Source organism: Ambystoma mexicanum, chromosome 11 (assembly GCF_040938575.1).
Source record: "Ambystoma mexicanum isolate Mex_15411 chromosome 11, UKY_AmexF1_1, whole genome shotgun sequence".
In the NCBI taxonomy this organism is placed as follows: Eukaryota; Metazoa; Chordata; class Amphibia; order Caudata; family Ambystomatidae; genus Ambystoma; species Ambystoma mexicanum.
Genome location: NC_090934.1, coordinates 98,087,472 through 98,111,378, shown reverse-complemented (window position 1 = coordinate 98,111,378; position 23,907 = coordinate 98,087,472). Strand labels below are relative to the sequence as shown.

General features: G+C 44.9%; 1 protein-coding gene across 4 annotated transcripts in view; it reads right to left on the bottom strand.

The window, feature by feature from the left end:
* Nucleotides 1-23,907, bottom strand: part of MAP7D1 (MAP7 domain containing 1) — a 382,583-nt gene that overhangs the window by 5,741 nt on the left and 352,935 nt on the right. For all 4 annotated transcript variants that reach the window (XM_069622620.1, XM_069622618.1, XM_069622619.1 and 1 more), the window contains one exon: nt 21,121-21,220. In XM_069622620.1, the coding sequence (XP_069478721.1) occupies nt 21,121-21,220 (100 nt within the window). The remainder of the gene's footprint in view (nt 1-21,120; nt 21,221-23,907) is intronic.

The following is a 23,907-nucleotide window of genomic DNA, read 5'->3' as shown; positions in this document are numbered from 1 at the left end:
ACCGAGCGCTGAAACCGCAAAGAGCCGCTGATCTGAAAAGAGCACGCAGCTGCCACCAACCATTGAATTGCTGCCACAGGAGTCCCCAGACATCTTCCCTCTTGTCCCAACGACTGAGGCCCAGGAACACAGGATCTGCATCGCTCCAAGCAGACAGAAGCCAGATGGACCCCATTCTTCTAACCAAAGGTACTGTTCTCACTTTGCTGTAGCTTTGCTCTTCTCAGTTGAGACTTGCAGTAGCTGCTTTTCTAGAGTTGATCTCAGCTATAACTTTCACAAGTGGAACCGCTTGTGGCACTACAGTGATTTTTCTTCAACAAACTAACTTTGTGCAAGACCTTTACTATCTAAGAAGTGCTCCAGCTTTATAGATTTTGCTCCAATTGACTTGGGCTGTCCTGGCTCCCAGCCGACTCTTCGATTCCATTTGACTTCGATTCTTATTGACCCTCATTGGTGATACATTGGTTTTAAACTAATATTGCTGGGAAAGGTTTTTATCTAGACTTCATTGGGGGATTTAAAGTGCACACATGCTCCGAGAACCTTTTTCCTTCCTTGAACCTTTCCTTTCTACCAACCTCAGAATTTACAAAGTGTACTAGTGATATATAAATGCAATTACTGTCCTACTTAGTGAAGTCACCTCAGGATGCAGGAAGTGTGTAAGAAGCATCTCTAAAGAGTATCAATTAAATTTGTGTGAATTCTGAGCAAGTATTTTGGAGTGCATTTGATTGCTACATATATTGTTCTCTTTAAAGAATGCTTATTTAAAAACTATTGTTAAATACATAATTATTTTAACTACAAACCTTGAATGTTACTTGGCTACTTGTATTGGTGGATTTCATTGCTAGAGGTCTACAGCTCACATTGACCCCTCTTGAGGTAGGCCTGGCTGCTCAGTCACTCTACTAACTTGTGTAGAACAGCCCTGTACCAATAGGTGAGTTACCTAATACCAAGAGGACAAGGGTTGTGTAGTCTCCCCACTGGGTTACTACATCAATTCTTGCCTAACAGCGGCCTCCTCCATTTTGGCCTGCCTCCCACTTCCACACATGTTTAACATTTAAAATTGTGGTCATTAAGATGTCCCCCATAATGCTCTTTGCTTTTATGCAAATCGCCAGGACTGGGTTCTATGAAGAGATACTGTGTTGCACAACCTGGCAGAGGGACACGCCCCTTAGTCCCACCCCCTCATTCCCACAGCCCCGCCCCTCCAAAGAGTCAACAGTTTCCCCCAGTACATTTCTTTTCGCTTCCAGCACTGGCTCCATGCAGCTATAGGTTGCTGTGTCCTGCAAACAATAACATGCGGGACTAAGCAACCCATTTCAGCATGGAGTGTGCATTCACAGTATGGCTGCGAGTACTAATTGCTTACATATACTGTGTATGAAAACACTGCATTGGCCTGGGCTTTGATTGACATATTTAAGTAAACCCTAAATATCTCGTCGAGCAGTTCCCTGCACCAATGGATCTGCGCCAAAACAGCCGGCGCCCAAAGCGCTGCGCCGGAACGTCACAGACTGGGCTGAGAAGTACATCGCGGTTGAACACTGCCCTCTTGTGGCCATTAGGCAGAGTAGTGCTTCAGGTTAAGAAGCTGTTCTGTGCCTAGAGCCCACGGCACAGGGAACATCTGTCCTAATGCGGGGACTAACCGGACATCGTGCTTTTCTGAGTGCCCAACAAATTGCTATGGAAGTACAACATTATTACTCACCTAAGATGCCTCTAATTAGTTTTATGTTCCCTAAGGTGAGCGGATATGCAAAATGTGAGCGCTGAAGTCACATTTCAATCGTCTGCCCATCTAGCCTTCGATTGTTCAGGCCCGCTGGCCACACTGGGTCACTTACTGAGGCGCATTGAAGGACTCCACTTATGTATAAGCGCTGTATAAACAATTACAATTGTTACTTAATGGCAGTGCTTTAAGTGGGACAGGGCCAGCCCCGACAGTCTCCAAAAGTGCAGCTGTGCAGGGGCCCCCCCTGGTACCACCACACTACAGTGGGACACATTTTTCCCATCACGGCGGCAGACGCGACAAGAGGTGCACCTGCCATTTTCAAGTCAGGCAAGCTGACACAAGTGCCAGCCACAACGTCACTCAAACTGGAAGTTAAAGTTTGACGCTGTGCCTGGCTGCCACTTCTGTCAATTAATGTGACTTCCTCTTGTGACCGCCCCTTCCCCTCACGTGAGAGGTTAAAAGAGAAAGTTAATGTCCTTTTGTTTTCCCGGGCCCCCTCCCCAGGTCACCAAGGCATCTTTGACCCTCGGAACACCTAGGCACTCTGACATATCTAGGTTTGAAAAGTACACAATTCAAGCAATTTTTTATAAAGCTTTGCCGACTGACAAAGCAGCCTCGGGCGTATTCGTTGTCAAACCTTTATAAAAGATGGATTGAATTGTGTACTTTTCAAGCCATCCTTTATAAACATAGAAATGTGTTACATATTTCGATGTTTAAAAAAGATTTCTTGAAAAGTATACAAAGCATAGTTAGGTACAGGGACGTCATTTCACCAAAATGCCAGGGGTAGCGGAAGTGACATCACATGACCCTTGACCCCTGGTGACATCACAGGAAGTGATGTCATTTGACCCCACCCCAAAGTGATATCGCGGGATGCGATGGAACGCGACCTTTCACCCGTTGACAAAACAGGAAGTGCTATCACATAGCATTGTATACTACAAAAAATATGGTTACAATATCGCTATAATGTGATGTACATTTCATACAAGAATGGATCGCCATATGTATCATTAAGATCAGTGTATATAGGCCCATATTACCAAATTACTGTAAGTGCAAGCAGACGTCCATGACCAAATGATAATGATGTGTTATTATATAGCACTTACGCCTAAGTGCTTTATATAGAAAGAAAATACACCCAATATCACCCAACCTGTGTTGGTACTCATTTATCGACCTCAGAAGGATGAAAGGCTGAGTTGAGGCGTTTAAGAACAGACTTATTCAGTGACTCACCCCCTGAAGTGTGCCTGAAATAAACCTTTAATGAGTCTAGCAATTAGTATAGAATTCCAGAAAGACACATTTGGTATTCCTAATCTTTCTTATTTAGGGTCAGTGCTGAAAGTGTTAGACTTGTGCCACACCTTTACTTCTTTTTCTTCTTTTTTTTAAGGGGCTTTATCAAGAAAGCCAGCCACTCCAGAACTAAAGAGCCACATGTTGCTGGCCACAGCCCATGAGCTTACAATACCAAAAAAAAACCAAAAAAACCCATTTTTTTTTCTCTTTTTTTTTCTAGAGGTCGCAAGGGTGACCACAGAGGTCGCAAGGGAGACCTCAGAGGTCGCAGTTGCGACCTCTGGCGACCCCCAAATGACGTCCCTGGTTAGGTACACACACAAATATATAAATGTTCTACATTTCTGTGTGTACCTTACTATGGTTTGTGTATTTTTCAAGCCACTCCCCCAAATGAGACCCCCCCCCGCCCCACAGCAATTTTTTACCCCACTTAAAGCAATGCTTAATGGTCAATATAAAACGTTGCTACATGTGCCTTTAAAAATGCCCAAGTGAGTTTGAAAGATACTTGCCCTTTGTAGGGCGGTAAGCTTGAGGAGAGCTTTTGTGCAAACTAGCGCATTAAGCTCAGTGGCAAAGTCTTTCAGGCACGTGTTTTGAGACCAACGTTTCGGATCTAGTGTTAGCTATTTTGTCGTCACGAGATGCTCAAGCCACAGTGCTGCCGGCGTTATCAGTTTTGCAATATTGTTTTTATGTTTCGCGTGCACAGAGGTGGATGGGCACCTGGGGCCAGTAGGTGGCAGAGCCCCTGCATACCCAGCGCCCCCGTCTGCAAGGATAGCTCCCTCTCGGTTACCTGAAACTTCTGAATATGGCAAACAGGACCTTTGAATGGGCAAACATTACACCCGATTCATGTTAGCAAGGCTCAGCGGAACCGCTCTCTCTACGGGTTCAAGGGTATGGGCGCTGGCATGCCTCTACAAAGGGTTTAGCACTTCACAAATAAAACTATAGCTCACGCAGGAACACAAAGGCACACAACTCTCATCACAGTTCTCATACTTTTACTGTATTTGTTGGTAGCGCCCAGACCCGGAGGTATGACGGCGCTAAAGGTACATAGTTAGGACTCGATGGAAAACAGTATGGTAATTACAGTACATGCAACTGGGCCACTCTCACTGATCTCGGTCCTTGGCCCAGCCACTCTCCCCTTGCACTGCAGGACTGTCTCTGCATCCCTACAGCCCCCTTCCCAGCACTTGTCTGCACTTACCTCGCACTTGCCACCAACTGGCCCTTATTTATCTTATTATTCTTCTAACCCTGTACTGCACTTTTCCCTTCCCCCCTACCCTTGCACTTGCGCGATCTGAATGACACCTGGCCTAGCAGGATCGTGGTCTGTCTTCCCTTTGTTTCCCCCCTCCCTGCCTCGTCGCGCCTTGTAATACTTGTGTATAGGCGCGTTACAAATGCCATATCATAGAACTGGAGTCATACAGAATAATGTGGTTGCATTACATCTTAGGGTGTGGACCATACAGAATAAGGAACTAACTTTCAAGTTTTTCTAGGCGTTACAGGAGTTTTCTTATATGTGCAGGTGGCATATCTTCGCCCCGCTTTAGGTGGATGGCCACAGCTGCATTATGCCCACCTTGGCGTCAGTAAACACTCGACTGTAACCCTGCTTCGCTGTTGCTTGCCAGTCGCGTTCTTTGATTTTACAAACAATCACTTGACTTCAGGGATCGGAGACCTTTGACTCTCCAGATATTTAGGACTACAGCCCCCATGAACCACAGCTAGCAAAGTAATGGTGAGATACTACCAGGACCCCCTTCCTCCCCCCTCGTTCGAGGGGTCAGTCTAAAACACCTTCCTTCTTATCTAGACCGGCTTGCTTCCTGGGGTTCAAATCTGCAAGAAACGGGGAAACTGCGATGTGCGCATGCTCAGTGGCAATGGAACGCGTTTTTCCATCTTTGAAACACCGACATTAAAAACGCAGTGGAACAGGTAGGATTGAAATTGACCTCTGCTGCCGCCGATACTGAAAACTGACACTGAAAACTGACACGGCAGTGCCATCCAGTGGTCAGGATGAGTATAGCACTGATCGCACTACAGTTCGTTTTCGTTCTTGTACTAGGAGAACAGACAGGTAATCTGGCTGCAGATGGGGGAGATTAGGTGGCAAGAAGTAATGTGAGATATAGTCACAGAATACCTCCAAAGGGAGGGTTTATGTGGTCTAACCTTGATTTTTCGGTGGTAACATGGGCGGTGGGAGACTTACTGTGTGATGATGGCAGAAACATTACAATAAAAACAAAACCGCAAAGCAAGGAAAGAAGGTAGACCGAAAGGAGGGCTAGTAATTAGTGTCACTGATGCATATTAATTGAGTCAAGTCAGCGTAGATCAATTAGTGGGACTTCGTTCTGGAAATTGGGTAGGAACTCACATTACCATATACGATCCACCAGGGCTGGACCATACCGAGGACATTATGAAAAACTTAGAATACTTGTTTGAGCCATACAAGCATGCCAGTGGATTCCACGACAACATGTCCTCCCAAAAACTGCTCATGTAACAAACTCATTGGCACGGAGTATCCCCCTCAGCTCATCTTAACGAGACAACTTGTAAACAGACCGGGAATAATTGACTTAATTTCCTCAGTGGTTATAAACATAACGGGTGTATGTGTAGTGCACACATACGCCCCCAGAGGGACATCTTGGCGCTATTGACCGATAACCGATATGACAATGCATTACTTACCGTAAACGCATTTCTGATGGTTGTATCTGCTTAGATTCACATGCTGTGCATAGGTCCGACATCCAGTGGTCACTGCGGAGTATTGCATTTTGTTTTTCGTAGTCGAAAAGGGGACGTCGACAAGGCGTGTCTGTAACACTATCCCTATAGTGACGTGCGTTGTACCCACAATCCCTCACGCGTCGAGGTCCCTCTGTTTGTATTTTTCTGCCCTGAGGGAGCCTTCTAGCCGTGAGTGAGTACAGAAAAGAGAGAAATATAGAAAAAGGATGTCTATGTGCCTTCCATCCGAGCGGGAAGGAAGGGTGGGCGCATGTGAATCTAAGCAGATACAACCATCAGAAATGCTTTTACGGTAAGTAATGCATTGTCTTCTGATGTTTGTTAATCTGCATAGAATCACATGCTGTGCATAGACTAGCGAGCAGTACCCGGAGTTGGCGGTGGGTTATGAGAAGGAACAGTAGAGAAAAGATGTCTTAATACTGCCTGCCCCACCTGTGAGTCAGATCTAGAGTGTGCATCTAGACAGTAGTGTTTTGTAAAGGTGTGCACAGAACTCCAGGTAGCCGCTTTGCAGATGGACTCAAGGGGAACATTTGCAATGAACGCTATGGAAGCCCCAGTGCCTCGAGTGGAATGTGCTCTTGGCTTGAAGGGTAGTTCTCTCTTAGCAAGAGTGTAACAGAGAGTGATGCATTGAACAATCTATCTAGATATAGTGGACTTTGAGACCGCATCTCCTTCTCTTCCTGCTGCCACGGAGACAAAGAACTGATTAGTCTTTCTCAGTGGTCTGGTTCTTTCCATGTAGAACATGACAGCTCTACATACATCTAGTGTATGCAGAGTTTTTTCTCCCAAGCTGGAAGGGTTTTGAAAGAACGTTGGTAGTTCTATTGACTGGTTTACATGAAATTTTGAGATGAATTTTGGTGCAAACCTTGGGTGTGTGCGTAGAACCACCTTATCCTTGTGAACTGTTACGAAGGGGTCTAGTACAGAAAGAGCCTGTAGTTCACTTACTCTCCTAATGGAGGTGATAGCTATTAGGAAAGCAGTCTTAAGAGTGAGGTCCTTAAGAGTTGCCTTGTGCATGGGTTCGAAAGGAGCGCCCATGAGTCTAGAAAGTACCACATTTAAGTCCCATCCGGGAGCTGGGTTAGCTATCGGAGGGTGTATTCTCTTTACCCCCTCCATGAAGGCCTTGATAACTGGTATCTTCCACCACGACACCTTAAGTTGGGAAGTGGTGTATGCAGAAAGTGCCGCTAGGTGGACTTTAATGGAATTGAACACTAGACCTGAATCCAGTAAATGGGTCAAGTATAGAATAATATTAGTAGGAGAGCAGTCAACCGGGTTGATGCTCTTACCTCTACACCAGATGACAAATCTTTTCCACTTGCTAGAATAGCAGTGGCGAGTATTAGGTTTTCTGGCTTCCCTGAGGATGTCCATACATCTCTGCGGGAGTTCTAAATGTCCAAATTCTATGATCTCAGGAGCCAGGCTGCTAAGTTCATGGTCTGAGGGCATGGATGCAGTGTCCTACCCTTGTCCTGTGACAGCATGTTGTACAGGCAGGGAAGTTTCACTGGGGGAGATAGGGACATCTCCATCAAGTGGGCGAACCATGGCTGCCGGGCCCACATTGGGGCCACTAGTATCATGGTAACCTGCTCCTGGTGCATCTTGTGCACCACTTTGTTGAGAAGGGGAGTCGGGGGAAAGGCGTAAACAAATTTCCCTGACCATTGAATCGACAGACCGTTCCCCTTGGACTGGTTCTGGGGGTACCTGGAGGCGTAACTTTGGCATTGTGAGTTCTCCAGAGTTGCGAACAGGTCTATTTCCGGGAATCCCCATTGCGTGAAGACGTCTAATACGATGTCTTCGTGCAATTGCCATTCGTACTCTTCGGGCAGGGGGGAAGTCTCTGCTGAGTTTGTCTGCTAGCAGATTGAGTTCCCCTGGTACATGTGATAGTAGGAACATGTGTTTGAGAGCCCACTTCCATATATTCTGGGACAGCTTGGACAGTCCTGGAGAGCGAGTGCCCCCTTGCTTGTTGAGGTAGTACATGGCTGTGGTGCTGTCTGTGAGGACCATCACTGTCTTTCCTTGTAGGTGTTCCTGAAAGGCTTTTAGTGCTTTGAACACCGCTAGTAGTTCCAGCAGGTTTATATGCTTGGATGCCAAGCTCGGAGTCCACGCTCCGTGAGCAGTCTGATGGGATAGGTGAGCCCCCCATCCTGTGAGGGATGAGTCTGTGGTTAGAGTGGCTTCCACTGCGGGTGTGGCAAAAGTTTTCCCTAATAACAGGTTTTCTTTAGTCCACCACCGTAGCGAGAGAACCAAGGCCTGCGAGACCACCACTAGATCGTCCCATTGTCCGCTGGCCTGACACCACTGGCTGTAGAGCCACTCTTGCATTGGGCGCATGCGCAGGCGCGCGTGAGGTACCAAATAAATACATGACGCCATCATCCCTAGCAAGCGCATTGCTTTGCGTACCGTCACCTCTCGACCTGCCACATAATGGGGAATCTGAAACAGCATGTTTTGGACCCTCTCGTTGGAGGGGAAAACGAGGCCGTCCTTTGTTCGAATTAGAGCCCCTAGGAATTGTTTGATTTGGCTGGGGTCTAAGCTGGACTTCTTTTCGTTGATGGAGAAGCCCAGTTGGGACAAAAGGTCTACGGTCTTTTGGGTATTGGAGAAGCATGTTTCGAAAGAATCCCCTGTTATGAGCCAGTCGTCGAGGTAAGGGTATACCGGGATGGATAACCTGCGCAGGTGGGCCGCTGCCACTGCCAGTACCTTTGTGAATACCCTTGGTGCAGATGCTATTCCGAAGGGTAGTACTCTGAACTGGTAGTGTTTGTTCTCTATCTTGAACCTGAGGTATTTTCTGTGCGCTGGCAACATTAAAATATGAAAGTATGCATCTTTCATGTCTAGTGTTGTCATGTAATCCCCTTGTGATAACAGTGGGATTACTTCCTGCAATGTCACCATACGAAACTTTTGGGGTTTGACAAACTTGTTCGCTTGGCGCAGATCTAATACAGGGCGCATGGTTAAGTCCTTTTTGGGTACAAGGAAGTACACTGAATAAATACCTTCTGTTACCTGAGATAGGGGGACAGGCTTTATAGCTTCTTTCTTCAGTAGCTCTTCTACTTCTTGAAGAAGAATGGTGAGGTGTTCCGGTGTCATGCGTCGGTTCCGCGGGGGTCTGTACTTGGGGGAACCGTTGAACTCGATGCAGTATCCGTGGGCTATGGTGGATAATACCCAATGGTCTGACGTTATTCCCTCCCATGCAGATAGGAACGATGTTAGCCGGCCCCCGACCGGTGATGCATGGGAGGGGACCCGAATCCTTGGGTCATTTGCTAGTGTTGGGCGTGGAACCTCTGGGGCTGGAGCCGCGACCTCTTCCCTTGCCACGGCGTTGGCCTCTTTGACTGAACTGGGTGTTGCTACCCTGGTTAGAGGGCCAGTTGTTAGCAGAGTAAAATTGCTGTTGGTTTTGCTGCTGGCGTTGGCCACGAAAGGAGCGTTTATTGCCATAGCCGCGTCTGTTAGGGGGCCTTGAAATTTGGTCAAGAGTCTTGATGGTATCAAACTCCTTCTTCGCGTGTTCCACGGCCTCATCAACTGCTTTCCCAAACAGATGTGTTTGTTCTATGGGCTTATTTATGAGGGAAGCCTGGGTTTCCGGCTTAAACCCCGAATTGCGCAGCCAGACGTGGCGTTTAAGAAGTATTCCCTGAACCAGGGAACGGCCAGCCATTTCAGCGGCATCTAAGGAGTTCTTTACGATGCCCTGGTTTACCAGAGTTCCCTCTGAGATAGTCGCTAACAGGCGTGAGCGCAGGGGTTCTGGTGCATCCTCTGCTTCGCTGCGCAGCTTGTTCCACTGTGCATCTGCGTAGCTAGCCAGTAGTGAATTATTATTTTCAATTCTAGTAGAGAAGGCGGCGGAGGTCGTGATTCTCTTCCCAAGAGCATATAGCTTCTTGCCCTCTTTGTCAGGTGGTGCCTCACTAGTGGATAGTGGTACCCCCGCTCTTTTTCTTGTATTAGTGACAACGAGGGAGTCAGGAATAGAATGTCCTCTGATGTACAAAGGGTCAGAGGATGACGGGCTGAAGAGCTTTTCTATCCGGGGGTTGACCCCTCTGACTAAGGCAGGATTAGAAAGGGAAGGAGTAATTCTCCTCTTTATAGAAGCCAGGAGCGGAATAGACTGACTAACAGGGGCTTTTTCTTTAATAACTCTTTCTACAAAGTCTATGTCCGGAAGAGTTTCCCCTGTGTCTATTTCAAAATGCGCTGCTGCCTTGCGCAACAGTGCATTAAGTGAAGGCTGATCATCTATGGGAGAAGTGTTTCCAATAGGTGAATCTTTGGGAGGAGAAGGGTGAAAAACATCAGGGTCTGAGTGTACTGATGGAGATTGCCAAGGCTGCACTGATGGGGATTGCCAGGGCTGTGAGGTAGCTGTATCTTCTTCAAAAGCTCCTGCACTAGTGTAAGGATCTTCTTCAAACCCCTCTTCCTCATGTTCTTCTTCTCCACCCAAACCCTCCTCATCTTCCTGGAGGTATTGCTCCTCCTCAGTGAGGTCAAAAATGTCTGTAGAAGGGGGAAAAAGCCTAGGAATTTTTACCCTAGGGTCATCCTGGGGCCATTCCCTTGTTCTTTTGGGTGGGGGTGGGTTTTGGTTTCCTAAAAACCTTTCCATCTTTTCCATACAAGAATGGAGTCTTTCAAGGGTCTCATGGGGGACCCCTGAATAGTCTAGCGGGGGAAAGTTAGTGTTTTCACCTTCCAAACGGTTCGAACGCTCCCACAGCGTCGAAGAAAGGTCTCCGTCGCCTTCAGAAAAGCCTTCCGGTAGTTCATAAGTGCCCTTAGATGAAGGGGGCAGTTCCTAACTACTTTTGTGCTTTTTCGGCGTCTCTATAGTTGTTTGTGCGGTATTCGACGTTTGTTTCGTCGTCCGCTTACGTTGGTCTTCGGAGACGATTCTTGCCAGGCTCTCGACAACAAGTTTGTCAGTAGAGGACTCTGGTGTCGACGTCGTCTGCGTTACTCGTTCTTCGACGCTCGCTCTACGGAGCGTTACGTTGGATGTTTTTGGGGTAGCGCCCTTGTTTGAAGAAAGCCAAATCGCTGGTCGCGGCTGTGTTTGCGGGTGGGGCTTGAGACCCTTATGGTCTGAGGTAGACGCCGGAGTGCCCTGCGTCCCCTTAGGCGCCGATGGATCCTTCGTCTTTGACGAAGAAGAGCCGTGGGTTGTGTGCTTAGGCCTATGGGTTTTGTGTGCGTCCTTGTCGCCGGGATGTTCATCCCCATGAGCAGGGCGTGAGCCGAGCCCGTCGGGGCCGGGGACGGACGTCGAGGAGCGCGAGCGCTCCTTCTGGGGGTTAATGACTTCCGTAACGGACGTCGAGTTATCACCCTCCTCGTCACTTTCTGTAACAGCGGCGGCGGGTGAGGAAACTGACTTCGCCATAGCGTAGTCTGCCCACCTCTTAACCTTGCGTTCTTTAAGAGTTCTAGGTTTTAAGAGTTTACAGGCCGCGCAGCCGTCCTCCTTATGATCGAGGGGCAAGCAACGATTACAGAGCTTGTGTTTGTCCTTCCAAGTGTATTTGCCCCTACAGCGTGGGCAAAACTTAAAAGGTGTCCTCTCCATAGCTGAGGCAATAATAGCTGGTGATAACAACCCCAAGGGAAAGATAGGGGAGAAAGAAAGACATTCTCAAAGAGAAGATAAAAAGTTCGAAACCCCCACTCTCCCTACTGTATGTAGGCCGGCGAGGCCAGGCCACGTGTTCGGCAGCGCCGAAGGATCCCTTCCGTCTCTTCCCCTCCGTCGAAAACTTGCTCGGCGGAGGATCAGCTTCGCAGCAAACGTCGAGGGGAGGGATCTTCAATAATATAATAAGTAAAATTAAGGACCGCGGTCCGTATTAAGTGTAAGCAATGTCTCTCTAGGAGCTCCGCGTAAGGCGACCAGAAGCTGGGCGGAAAAAAACAATCTGAGGGACCTCGACGCGTGAGGGATTGTGGGTACAACGCACGTCACTATAGGGATAGTGTTATAGACACGCCTTGTCGACGTCCCCTTTTCGACTACGAAAAACAAAATGCAATACTCCGCAGTGACCACTGGATGTCGGACCTATGCACAGCATGTGATTCTAAGCAGATTAACAAACATCAGAAAGATTGTTACCAAACTAATTGTACTTGAGGCGTTTTTACTAATCTGCAAAAGCAGCTTTTCTTTGACCATACCGAACATTTTGAAGTGACCATTGGACCACAGCACTGCGAGTCAGCACAGACTCTTGCTGTGTGATTTTCGTTCCCTGGAGGGGCCGGAGCCAACTGGTGGACACGTGACCCATCACCTGACCAGAAGTTCTTTTAAAACACGCCCATATTCACCCTTGCGGCGTTAAGCCCGGCAGTGACAAGGCCGCTAGCTGTACTGTTGTGCGGCTGTTTGGCGGCGCCATAAACTGGTTGGGAGACTGTGGAGGTTTAATCTCTTTGATCCCTTCCGGAAACCAACATTCTACGTGTGGCATGGTGTAAAGGTGAACGTTCATTACATTGCAAGTAACCAAGTTACGTGCCATTTTAACTTGGGAAAATCAAGACTCTTTTACATTCTTTGCTCAAGTCTGATTTTGACTACGAGGGTCTGAATCTATGTATAATTTAACAGCAGGAATGCCATTTGTGGCGGACAAAGTTATGTTTGACAATAATTCCTGCACAACTCCAACTGGTGCTCTTGTAAAACATTCTTTGAATACTCAGATTAATCATCTGGTACATAAATCTTGTGACAAATCCAAAAGCCTTACACGAACCTCAAAAAAACTATCATTCTGACGCTGATCAAAAAAACGCCCGTCTTTAATCGTGACATTCGTAATTTTTATGATAAGATCACGAATGTCTCTAACCAAAGTGATAATTCAACTTCAATATCGAGGGCTAATGAACCCATTAATTCTCAAATACCTATTGTTGTATCACAGGAAGTAGCAGTGCCATCTAGTGTTTCTAATGTCTCAAATCTAGGTATTACCATCTCTGATTCTACTATACTTGCTATAGCACAGTCCCCTCAAAAAATTAAAAAATGGCCACAACCTATCTCAGTGGTAATAGAAGCATCCTTGAACGAAGATGCAACATCTAGTCATGAGGAGTGCCCTGTATCTTGTAATGAAACACCTTTGAATGATTCGGTAATGGGTAGAGAGAATGTTGAAATAATAGAAGTGATCCCTGAGGAGGTCCCGTTACTAGATACATCAGTCCATGTAGATGGCCGAGAATTAGAAAGCTTGAGAGCGTCAGTCCTGACAGATTATAATCTACCTGGTTCCATGGACTCAACAAGACATGGTGAGGACATATCCTTTTTACAGCCAACGCCGCGCCGGTGTCAATCTACGAGGAAACCTCGTGATCATTCGGCCAATCCTGCTCTTATGGATATTTCCCTTGGAGCCATAAACACTACTATATCTAGTCTGTTTAAACTGTATGAGTCCCTGGATTATAAAATCACTAGTCTTGCTTCCAAGCTAGATCTAATTGGAAATGACCCGAAAGTTGGCTCTCACCTCGTTTCTAATACATCAAAAATAGAAAATATCATGCAAAGATAAGTTAGAGACTCATTGCTTGTCTAATCAAACTAGTCAAACTCATGACGGCTCAAGTATTGCGCAGAGACTCGTAGCATTAGAGTCTCTTCGTAACCTACCTATCATGACAGACTCAGTTTTGCCTTCATTTGCCAATATTATCCGTCCTGTAGAAGGTATAGCGGTTGCAGCAGAAAGAAAAAATGACTCTTGGATAAGTTTCGACTCTCCTGAGAGAATTACTACCCAAGATCAGTCTGGTGCTAAAATCGCCAATAGAGCTACACAAAAAAAACCCTCACCAACTGATAAGCAAAAAAAAAAAAAGAACAGTACAAAATAAAGTTCCTTTAAGAAATATGAATGTTATATCTAAGCCTAACTTACAGCAAGAAAATATCACTGTAGTGAATCAGACAAATTCTGATTGCTCTATACCAGTTTCAATAGAGAATTTGAGAATCCTTAACTAATAACGTGACTCCACATGTGGGTGTACATGTACCATTGAGATCTGTCTCCACTTCAGCTAATCACTCAGTGACTCAGGACTTGACTTTGGGTCATGCGCCACTGGATGACCTACTTGAATTATTATCTTACAGTTCAAATATAAATACACCAGGTCAGCCCCAAAAGCCCGCAGAATCCTTGACACGCACACATTCAAGAGTGATGGTAGGTGGTGTTGAGAAACCTTCCACTTTAACTGCCATTCCACAACAACGACCTGACAATCGGCTGAGCACTCTTAAAGCTGCAGTTGATTCCTATCTTTCAAAAAGATTGTCGGAGGTGTTGCCAGATTCATCTCTCGTCAATCTACAGTCCCTACGACCCAAAACAGTACATTTTAGCAATGAACAGATTAATACCCCATTTAAAGATGTAAAAACGCCAAACCCCAAGTCCTTTACAGCCTTTACATCTGGTGGCGGCTCTGGGCATAAGGTCTTTCAAAATTCAAGGAATATTGACACTCAGAAAACAGTGTCAAAAGTTCATGTAAGTGACAAAAAAGACTCTAATGCTCTGAGATTTAAAGTTTTTCACACCTTGATTTTGAAATGCCGTGATGGTGATTTTCTTAAATATGATCTATGTCGTGCTAGTGTGCTAAATATTTTTGGTGATGTCGAGGGTCTGGAAGCAATTGCTTCCAGTGATATAGATCAAATTGAATTTCTTTGCGATAAGATTCTGTTGTTCGTTTATGGGTCAAATCAGGGGTAGTGCGTAATTCATTATGGAATGCATGAATGGAACGGTTTAATATGGGTTTTTTATTGGCCCAGGATCCAGCCTGAAAGAACCTTCAAGAGCCTGATAATATAGAGGCACTCACAACTCCTGCAGTAGAACCAGTGTGTGTATGTCATTTCTGTGTCAATGATAACAGCCACAATTTAATACCATCATCAATGTCTAACACTCACTCATAACCACGAACGGGAGTCATAAGTATAGAAATTTCACTTGCTAGTTGGAACACGCGGGGCTCCTCACACCTTCAATGGACTGTCAATGATCATTTGAATAACTATGATATCGTAGTCTTGCAGGAAACATGGATGTTACACGCTCCTATATGGGACGACCATGATCTTGTTTTATTACCAGCTGAATCTTCTGGTAAAGGAAGGCCTACTTCTGGTCTGCTGGTGGCAGTGAAATCCAGTAGAGGACTTGAAATCTCTGCATGGAAATCTCCCAATAAATTCATTCAGCTGGTCAGAATCACCATTGGCCTAGAAACATACGCCCTAATTAATCTTTATCGAAATCCAGTGGGCATTCTTGAAGAAATATTCTACAGTACTCTTGTCGAATCTTTTTGAAATTATTGCTACAGATAAAGATATCTCTGGCATCTTGGTAATGGGCGATTTGAACCGCTCATGCCTTGAAATTAACAAAAAGGGCATGAATTCTGATAGTCAGAGATGGTCGCTATTTATGAATGACCTTAATTTAAGGATGGCGAATGGTGCTATTATTGGCAATATTCCTTCGATGAACACTTGGGAGAGAGGAAATTCCAAGTCCACTATTGATTATATTTTTATGAGCAATAATATTTTTATGAATGCCACTAAATTTGCTGTTAAGCAGGTACAAAGTGACCACCATTTATTATCTCTCTTTTGGTCCATTAAAAACCAAATTGTGCTGGTTACTAAGCAATGTTATAGACAACCTCTTATGGTTAATAAGGGTAGGAACCGTTTTCAGCCCTAAACACTGCTATCTTGAATAGTCATGGAACGAGCAGTGTTGAATCATATGTTGATGTCTTAAATACTTTTAAGAATATTCAGTTAGTGAAACATAAGACCTCCATGATTCACACCCATGGATTTGACATAGCACTTCATGACCGTAAAAAGGCATATAGGAAAGAGATTAGAAGCCTCTGTAAATTACCCATGGCTGATCAACCAAAAGCTATTAAATCAGCCAATTGGCATTATCGTAATTGGGTTCGATCAATGAAGGCTGCGCTTTTTCAAAATGATGGTGAACATTTTTTAACAGCTTGTTACAAGAAGAATTCTGCACAGGTATGGGAATTATTAAATAATTGTAAGGCTGGCTCTCAAGTAAACCCTCAAATTAATGCAGTAACAGAAGTGCAATGGATTAACCATTTCACCAAACTATATGCTGACAGCAAAATGTGCAACTACACTCACAATACGAGTATGGTTGGAAGTTGGCGTTTGAAGTGCTCCGTAGCGATAGTTGAGGATTTCATTAAAAGATCCTCCTCCTCAAGGCCAGCAGGCCCTGATGGCCTCTCGAATTACATGTTTAAACAAAATGTAAATGAGTGGGCAAATATTTTAAATAATACCTTTCAACACATTATACAAATTATGACCATTCCTAATTCGTGGCGATCATCTATAATTGTACCAATATATAAAAAGGGTGACCGTAAGGACCCCAAAAGCTATCGGCCGATAGCATTGTTAGATGCGCCGGGGAAAATCTTTTCTAGGATGGTGCTAAGGGAATTTAATGAATGGACAGTCAAAGCTGGCCTCCGCGATCCTGCCCAAACCGGGTTTGTCGCGGGTTTGGGAACTGCGGTAAACTTGATCACTCTAAATGCAATCAGACATCAAGCTCAAACCAAGAGATGTCCACTTTATTTTGCATTTGTGGACTTACACTCCGCATTTGATTCTGTTTCCAGACCAAAACTTATGGCCAAACTAATTCATGCTGACTGTCCTCCAACCTTGATTGATATTTTTTTGCTTCACTCCCAGACAAAGGTATTCATAAGATTAAATATGGAAGGGCTACTTTCCAGAGCTGTTACAAATAGAGGCTTAAAACAAGGATGCATTTTGGCATCGGCATTGTTTAACTTCTTCATTAATGATGTGCAATGGATTTTCCCCAAGCTCGTAGCTGATGCCCCAAAATTAAATGGTGTAAAGATTAATGCTTTATGGTACGCAGACGATCTTGTTTTGGTATCAAAGACCCCAAGCGGTTTGAATAACTTGTTGAATTCACTTTGTCTATATTTTCGAGACAATGAACTAGTTGTTAATAGTACCAAGACCCAAATTGTTACATATGTCCCAAAGGGTATGCGAAGAAAGAATGGTGTGGCAAATAGAAAATACTGTTTTGCAGATAGTTCCAAATTACATTTATCTAGGCCTCATTTTTGATGGCCGGCCCTCTGACCATTCGCAACTACATAAAATAGAACAAAAGCTATCCACTGCTATTTACCAAACAAGAATAGTTCTCTCCAAGTATGGCAAATTTTCAATAAAGCCTGCCATTATTTACTGGAGTCAGAACGTAGTTGCTACATTATTATATGGTCTTGAGACATATTGTACCATTTCAATGACTTTTTTGAATTCATTAGAAACTAAATTTTGGCGTCCTATTTTGCACTTACTGCAATGTACCCCAGGAGTGTTTATTCGCTATGAACTTGGGTTAATCTCATTAACTGCAATATATAACTGGCGTTTATGTGCATTGTTACGGAAATGTTTGCTGTCTTCAAGTAATAATACCACACTAGCTACAGTTGCCAGCTATCTACTTAAAACCTCTGAAGGCTTTCCGAAACAATGGTTAAATAACATCTTTGCTGTTATGCTGCACGCCGATATCACTATTGAGACCCTGTTATTCAATCCAGACCGGGCTAAAAAAAATAAAAATGTATCTGACGGATTGGATTGATACAAGGGACAAATGTCTGCAATACAAGGATTTTGATGCCTCAGTATTAAGTCCTAAACGCTATAGAGAAATGGCTTCATATTTAAATCTAGCTCCATCAGCAGCCTCAAGATATGCCATATTGCGCTTCCGATTTAATATCTGGCCTACCCGTGAAATTAAAGCCAGAAGGAATCTGATACCTTTTGATGATAGATGGTGTCATTTTTGTAAAGATAACAGTGTTGTCGAGACACTACAACAATTATTGATTGTCCAGCACTCACAAATTTACGGAGGACTTATTTTGCAAAACAGCTTGCGTACTTTGCACAGATGAACCCAGAACATCGATGGATAGCATTAGCTGCTACCAAATCTATGAGTATTAGTTTAGCCACCATCAATTTCTTGGCAGCCTTGAAAATGGAATGAATAGGAATTTATCTATCTGCACAGATGCACTTTAAATCAATTTTGGAAATGTTATCTAAATGGTTGTAGATTATATTCTTGTATTCTCTGATTTTTTTGTGAGGAGTTTTTATGGTGAATTGTTGGAAATTGTAAACTGAAAATTGTAGTTGTATATGTGAAAATTGTCTTTTTAGTCATTGGTATTAATTGATTGATAAAATTGTAATGATTGAAAAAAAGTTGATTAAATTCAACTATATTCAATAAATAAAAAAAATAAAAAAATGTTTTAAAAAAAATTGTACTTGAGGAAGGGCTGAGGGGACCGGCCAGGATTCAAACCTCTACACCCTGCAGTGGTTGCATTAACCCACTGAGCCACATACCCAGCTTCACCATGCTAAAAGGCAGGTGCAGCCGATGCGCCAGAGGGTTAAACCAGTGGTTCTGACTTGAGGGCCTCTACATCATTGCACTACTGCTGTATACAGGCTTGTTTTCTCTCCCTCATCTGGGGCTCAAGAATAGAGCGTAGGGAGGAGCGCGCCCACTGCCCACTGATTATGACACATGGCTCGAGTTCTCGGAGACCAGAACTAGACCCCATTATCAATCTTGACATAAATGCGAGAGCCAATCCCTCATCCCCCCCCCCGCCCCCCCCCGAGGAAGCCCAGTAATCTGGACAGTGGGTCGAGCTCTCAAAGAAAGGGCGCATTGTCTCCAGCTTAGTCATGTAAACAGCACCTTTCAAAGAACCACAGCATGATTCTTTAATAGGCGCTATTTAAATGGCACTGAGCTGGAGGCAAGGCACCCTTAAACACACTTTACAAGAACAGCAGGGGGCTCAGTTCTGTTATTCAGCTGATACCGATTTGCCGAAAAACAGAGCCCACGGAGGTTCTGCACTTGTGGGGAGTGGGGACGGGCACAATCTCGTACAGGGCACTGCCTAATAGGCATATGCAAGGGCAATGACGCACATATGTTTTGGAAGTTGGTACACCATCGTCATAAGAAGAAAGCCCTGGCAGAAGAGTAACCAAGGGGAATTAAAGTTATAAGAGAAAGGCCCCGGCAGGAGTATACCAAGCAGATTCAAGTCACAAGAACATATATATGAGAAAAGCCCTGGCAGGAGAGTCTACCGTGCCGAAGCAAATTGCAAGTGTGTTCATAGAAAGTAAAGCCCTGACAGGAAAGTTTACCAGGCGGATGCAAGCTGCTAAAGTATTCAAATAAGAAAGTCCTGGTAAGGGAGCATACCAGGCAAAGTAAAGTTGAACAGTGTGTAAAATACACCAGCTAAGGAAGTGCGGATAAGATTACAGCATGATTGGCAAAAGGCGGATTAAAAATATACCCTAGTCGAGAGAAAACCTGTCAGGAGAGTGCACCAGGTATTCTACAAAGATACACACTAACAGCCAAGTTGCTTTATACACCAATTGTGTTATTGATCAAAAGAAAACTAAGGAACTAATTCTTGAAAGTATAAAACGGAGTGAAGAGAAATCCAGGGGCAGGAACCATCCCCTGGAACTAAGCACTCTGTCATTCAGGAACATTTTGTGTTGGAGTTACGCATTTACTTTTCTTTGAACATTTGTACACTACTCTGGGCCAAAGACATTACCCTTTTCACCGTACAATTAATTTGGTTAAAACGTGAGAGCCAGAACAGTACTTTGGCAACAGGACAGTTTACGTTGGACTACTTACATTAGACAGAACCTTTGTTTATTTTAGGTAGGGAAATACCACTTAGAGTATGGACAGAGTCATTTTCCAACCCCCTTTCCATTTGTAATCAATGTTTTTGCGAAAACCATAAGGGCATTGTTTTAATTGGTGCAATTTTGATATTGTAATTTGTATTTTATTTATATAGCGCTTTCGCCAAATAACTTAATTTTGATATGCATTGTACAAAAAGCCAATGGTTTGTAAAAATAAAAATGTGTGTTCATAATTTTCTTCCCAAAATGCTCGTTGATTTTATGCAAAGCGGCAAGTAGTTCACATTGGTGCCATTTGTTCTCCGTTTCCTTTCTCATGGGTGCACTACCAGGTTTATTTCAGGGCCGACTGAAGATTTTTGGGATGCGTTAACACTTTGAGGTCTTTCTTTGGGAAGCAAAATTACTTTTAAAGTGACAAAGCCTTTTGTTTGAGAAGACTGTTGCATCCCTAGGGAATACGGGATTACTATTAGCCCTTTGTTGCAGGGGGTCCATAGCTACGGATTATCACAGGACAAGGAGACAGCAGGGGAGCTGAAACCCTACATTACTATTTAAGAAGAGCTATTAAGCACGCCGAGCCAGGGTAATGTATTCACACAATGAAGGGATTTGCAGGCTGATTATCCCCAAGTCAGAAAGGGGTTCATTTACAGACAGGAGTTTATTTGAAAACTGAACCAGAGAGAGTTGTATTCACGGTATGCAGACTGGGCCACGAGCGTTGTCTCCAGTGGTCGTGTTTGCATTCAAAGTACATGTTTGCATGGCCTCATGAAGTATTCTTTGTTTGGGGCAGGTTGCCCTTGTCCAAGTCACTGGCCCAGCACAATTTGGCCATGTCCCCTTCTCCGGAGAACCCCCTCGATGTTGTATCCCTCTAAAAGCACTGCTGCTTGTAGGTGGGGCCAGCGAGTGCCCCCACCCCTGGAGAGCAGGCACCCTCACAGGGGCTCTTCCCCACGGGGAGGGTGGTTACCTACTGTTGGGGGTTGGAGGAAGAAGTGAGTTGTCTGTTCTATTTTTGTTTTGGGTATGTCTGCCACAAGGCGAGTGGGAGTAGTAGAAAGAGGGGTGGGAGGGTTCTATATCAGACTAGGAGTATCCACTTTTCCTACCATAGGAGGTCAGTTCTAGAAGTGACAGGGCGTGGGGGGGGGGGCAGATCTCTACCCATCTGTATGTTGGTGCTATGCCCTTCTGGGGGATAGTTCTAATCTAAAGAGTTTCGTACCTCTGGGGCGTTTCAGACTCCTTTTCGCTCTCTTGAGAGTCCGGCGTACGGGCCTCCTTCTCTCCAGCGTTCGCCGGCGCTTCAGAAGGCTTTGCAGAATCTAAGAAGTAGAATTAAAAAGAATTAAATAGCTTATCGTCGATTGTCCAGGCCATATTCTGGCAAACCGATCCCCCCTGAGGGAGCAATGCCGAGGGGCTGCTGTCGCCCGACCACTCAAAGCTCAGGACTCCCATCTTACCATAAGAAGGCCATTGCTTGAAACGAACACACACAGCCTGCACGTTCTGGTTTGATTGAACCCATTGCAAGCTACAGCTTCTCCTGCACACCCACTTGACCCCAAGCCTTCTGTGCGGTTAGATTTCTATAAAACACACACACTCGAAATTGTTAAAGTACTGCAAATTTAAACATGCTTATGTGAAATGTCTACTCTGTTCAAATATCAAGCTAAATGGATGACAACCCATTTTCTAAACGTTATTTATATGGGGAAGTAGACAACAGTCTCCTAAACCCACACCTAAAATCCCCATCACAAATACTCAAACCCTTAACATCCATTTGATCTATCGCCCCCCAGGCCCTCTAGGCACCTTCGACGAGGATCTTAACACTATCCTATCCACCAACTTAAAAAACGCCACACAGATGCTCACCCTCGGAGACTTCAATATGGGCTTTAATGACCCTGAAGACCAAGCCGCCATCACCACGTTGAACACCCTCAGCGAATTAGGATTTACTCAAAGAAGCCTAAAACCAACCCATGACAAGGGCAGAATACTAGACTGGATAGCCGACTACAACTGCCTAGCCAAGGTTACTGACATCTCACCCCTAGCCTGGACGGACCACCACCTGGTATCATTTGTATTGTCCACTACTAGACCTCCACCCATATTACCGTGCAGGGCACCCCCTACTCTTACCAGAAACAAAAAGTATCACAGTGGAGAGACTTATCCCCAACCTACTCCCCACACTGAACTCACTCCATGACAACTTGGACCCTGAAACCTTAGTTGAGGAATATAATAAAATCATGTCTTCCTCCCTGGACTCAATTGCCCCTCTCAAACTCAGGCCAAGCAAGTCCAAAACCCACCTTAACAACTGGTACACACCTCTCCTTAAAAACTTAAGACAACAAAAAAGACACTGCGAATCTATCTGGAAAAAAGACCCATCAGCAGCCAACAAACTCAAATTCACCAAACTAGCGGCCCTGTACAAAAAAGAAATCTTCCTTGCTAAACGTACCTCCTTTGACCCCCGCATCTCCCAAGCCAGTTCAAACACAAAAGAACTATTCTCGATTCTAAAAGAAGTAGAAACCCCCATAGCACCTATAGACACCTGTATAAAAGACAAGAACTGGTGTACCGACATCCAACATGCCCTAGCTAACAAAATCGCCACGCTACAAAATAAAATATCCTATAAAAAAGCCTCCTTGAACAATCCTGCCCTGCCTAAGCCACCTGAGAAGCGGCCCACAAGTGAACATTCACGATTTAACTTTACTAAAGTGACCACATTCGAAGTGGAAAAAATCATCCTGTCATTAAAGCCTTCTAACTGCCAGGGAGACTTATGCCCAGCACAGCTCATAAAAGATGCTGCCCGTGACCTTTCCCCATTCATCACTAAACTAATCAATGCCTCCTTCTCCACCGGCTCCATCCCAACTAAATTTAAAACATTCCTGGGTACTACCCCTACTAAAAAAAAAAAACTCTTGACCCAGCAATACCGACTAACTATAGGCCTATAACAACGGTACCATTCCTTCTGAAAATTCTGGATAAGGTTGCCTATGTACAAATACAGAAGCACCTGGAAGATCACCATTTGCTAGGAGCCAGACAATCAGGCTTCCGACCCCAACATGGGACCGAGACAGCTCTCATCGACCTTAAAACACAGATTGATCTGCTCAAAGACAATGGTCAAGCAGCTTTACTCCTCCTCCTTGACCTATCCGCAGCATTCAACTTGGTTGATCACGCCGTCCTCTGCACCCACCTCCACACAGCTGCCCACTTCTCCCCCGAGGCTATGACTTGGATCAGATCCTTCCTTGATGGCAGAACCATGAGAGTCTTTTCGCCGACAGACGCGGCAGACCCCATACCCATCACCTGCGGTGTGCCTCAGGGTTCCTGTGTCTCCCCTACACTGTACAACGTATTTACCAAGCCCCTTTTCGATGATCTGGATCATCTCGGTATCACCTACACTAATTATGCAGATGATACCCAGATCCTCCTTCCGCTTTCTGGAGATTATGCAAAGGATTTGGCCTTGGTGAATAGGGTTTACATCATCATCCAGGCATGGATGGCCACCCACGGTCTATGCCTGAATGATGATAAAACGGAACTCATCACACTGGGCACCAAAGCTAGCCTAAAGAAACTGAGCCCGGCATACTCATCATTTATAATTGATGGTAATACCATCAGGGTTGGACACGAAGTCAAAACACTGGGCTTTTACTTGGACTCGAATTTCAATTTTAGCAGACAAGTGAACTCATTAGCCTCCTCCACGTCCTATACTTTTTTATCCGAGACTAGTTGTCCGACCCTGGCCAGAGCCCTTATACTCTCCCGCTTGGACTACTGTAACGCCCTCTATCTTGGGTCCTCCAAGGCCGTCACTGGCAAGTTACAAACTATCCAGAACAGCGCACTTAGAGCGGCCCTGGGCATCTCAAGAAGAGACCACATTACAATACATAGCAAGCAACAAAATTGGATTCCCATCATAGACTAAATT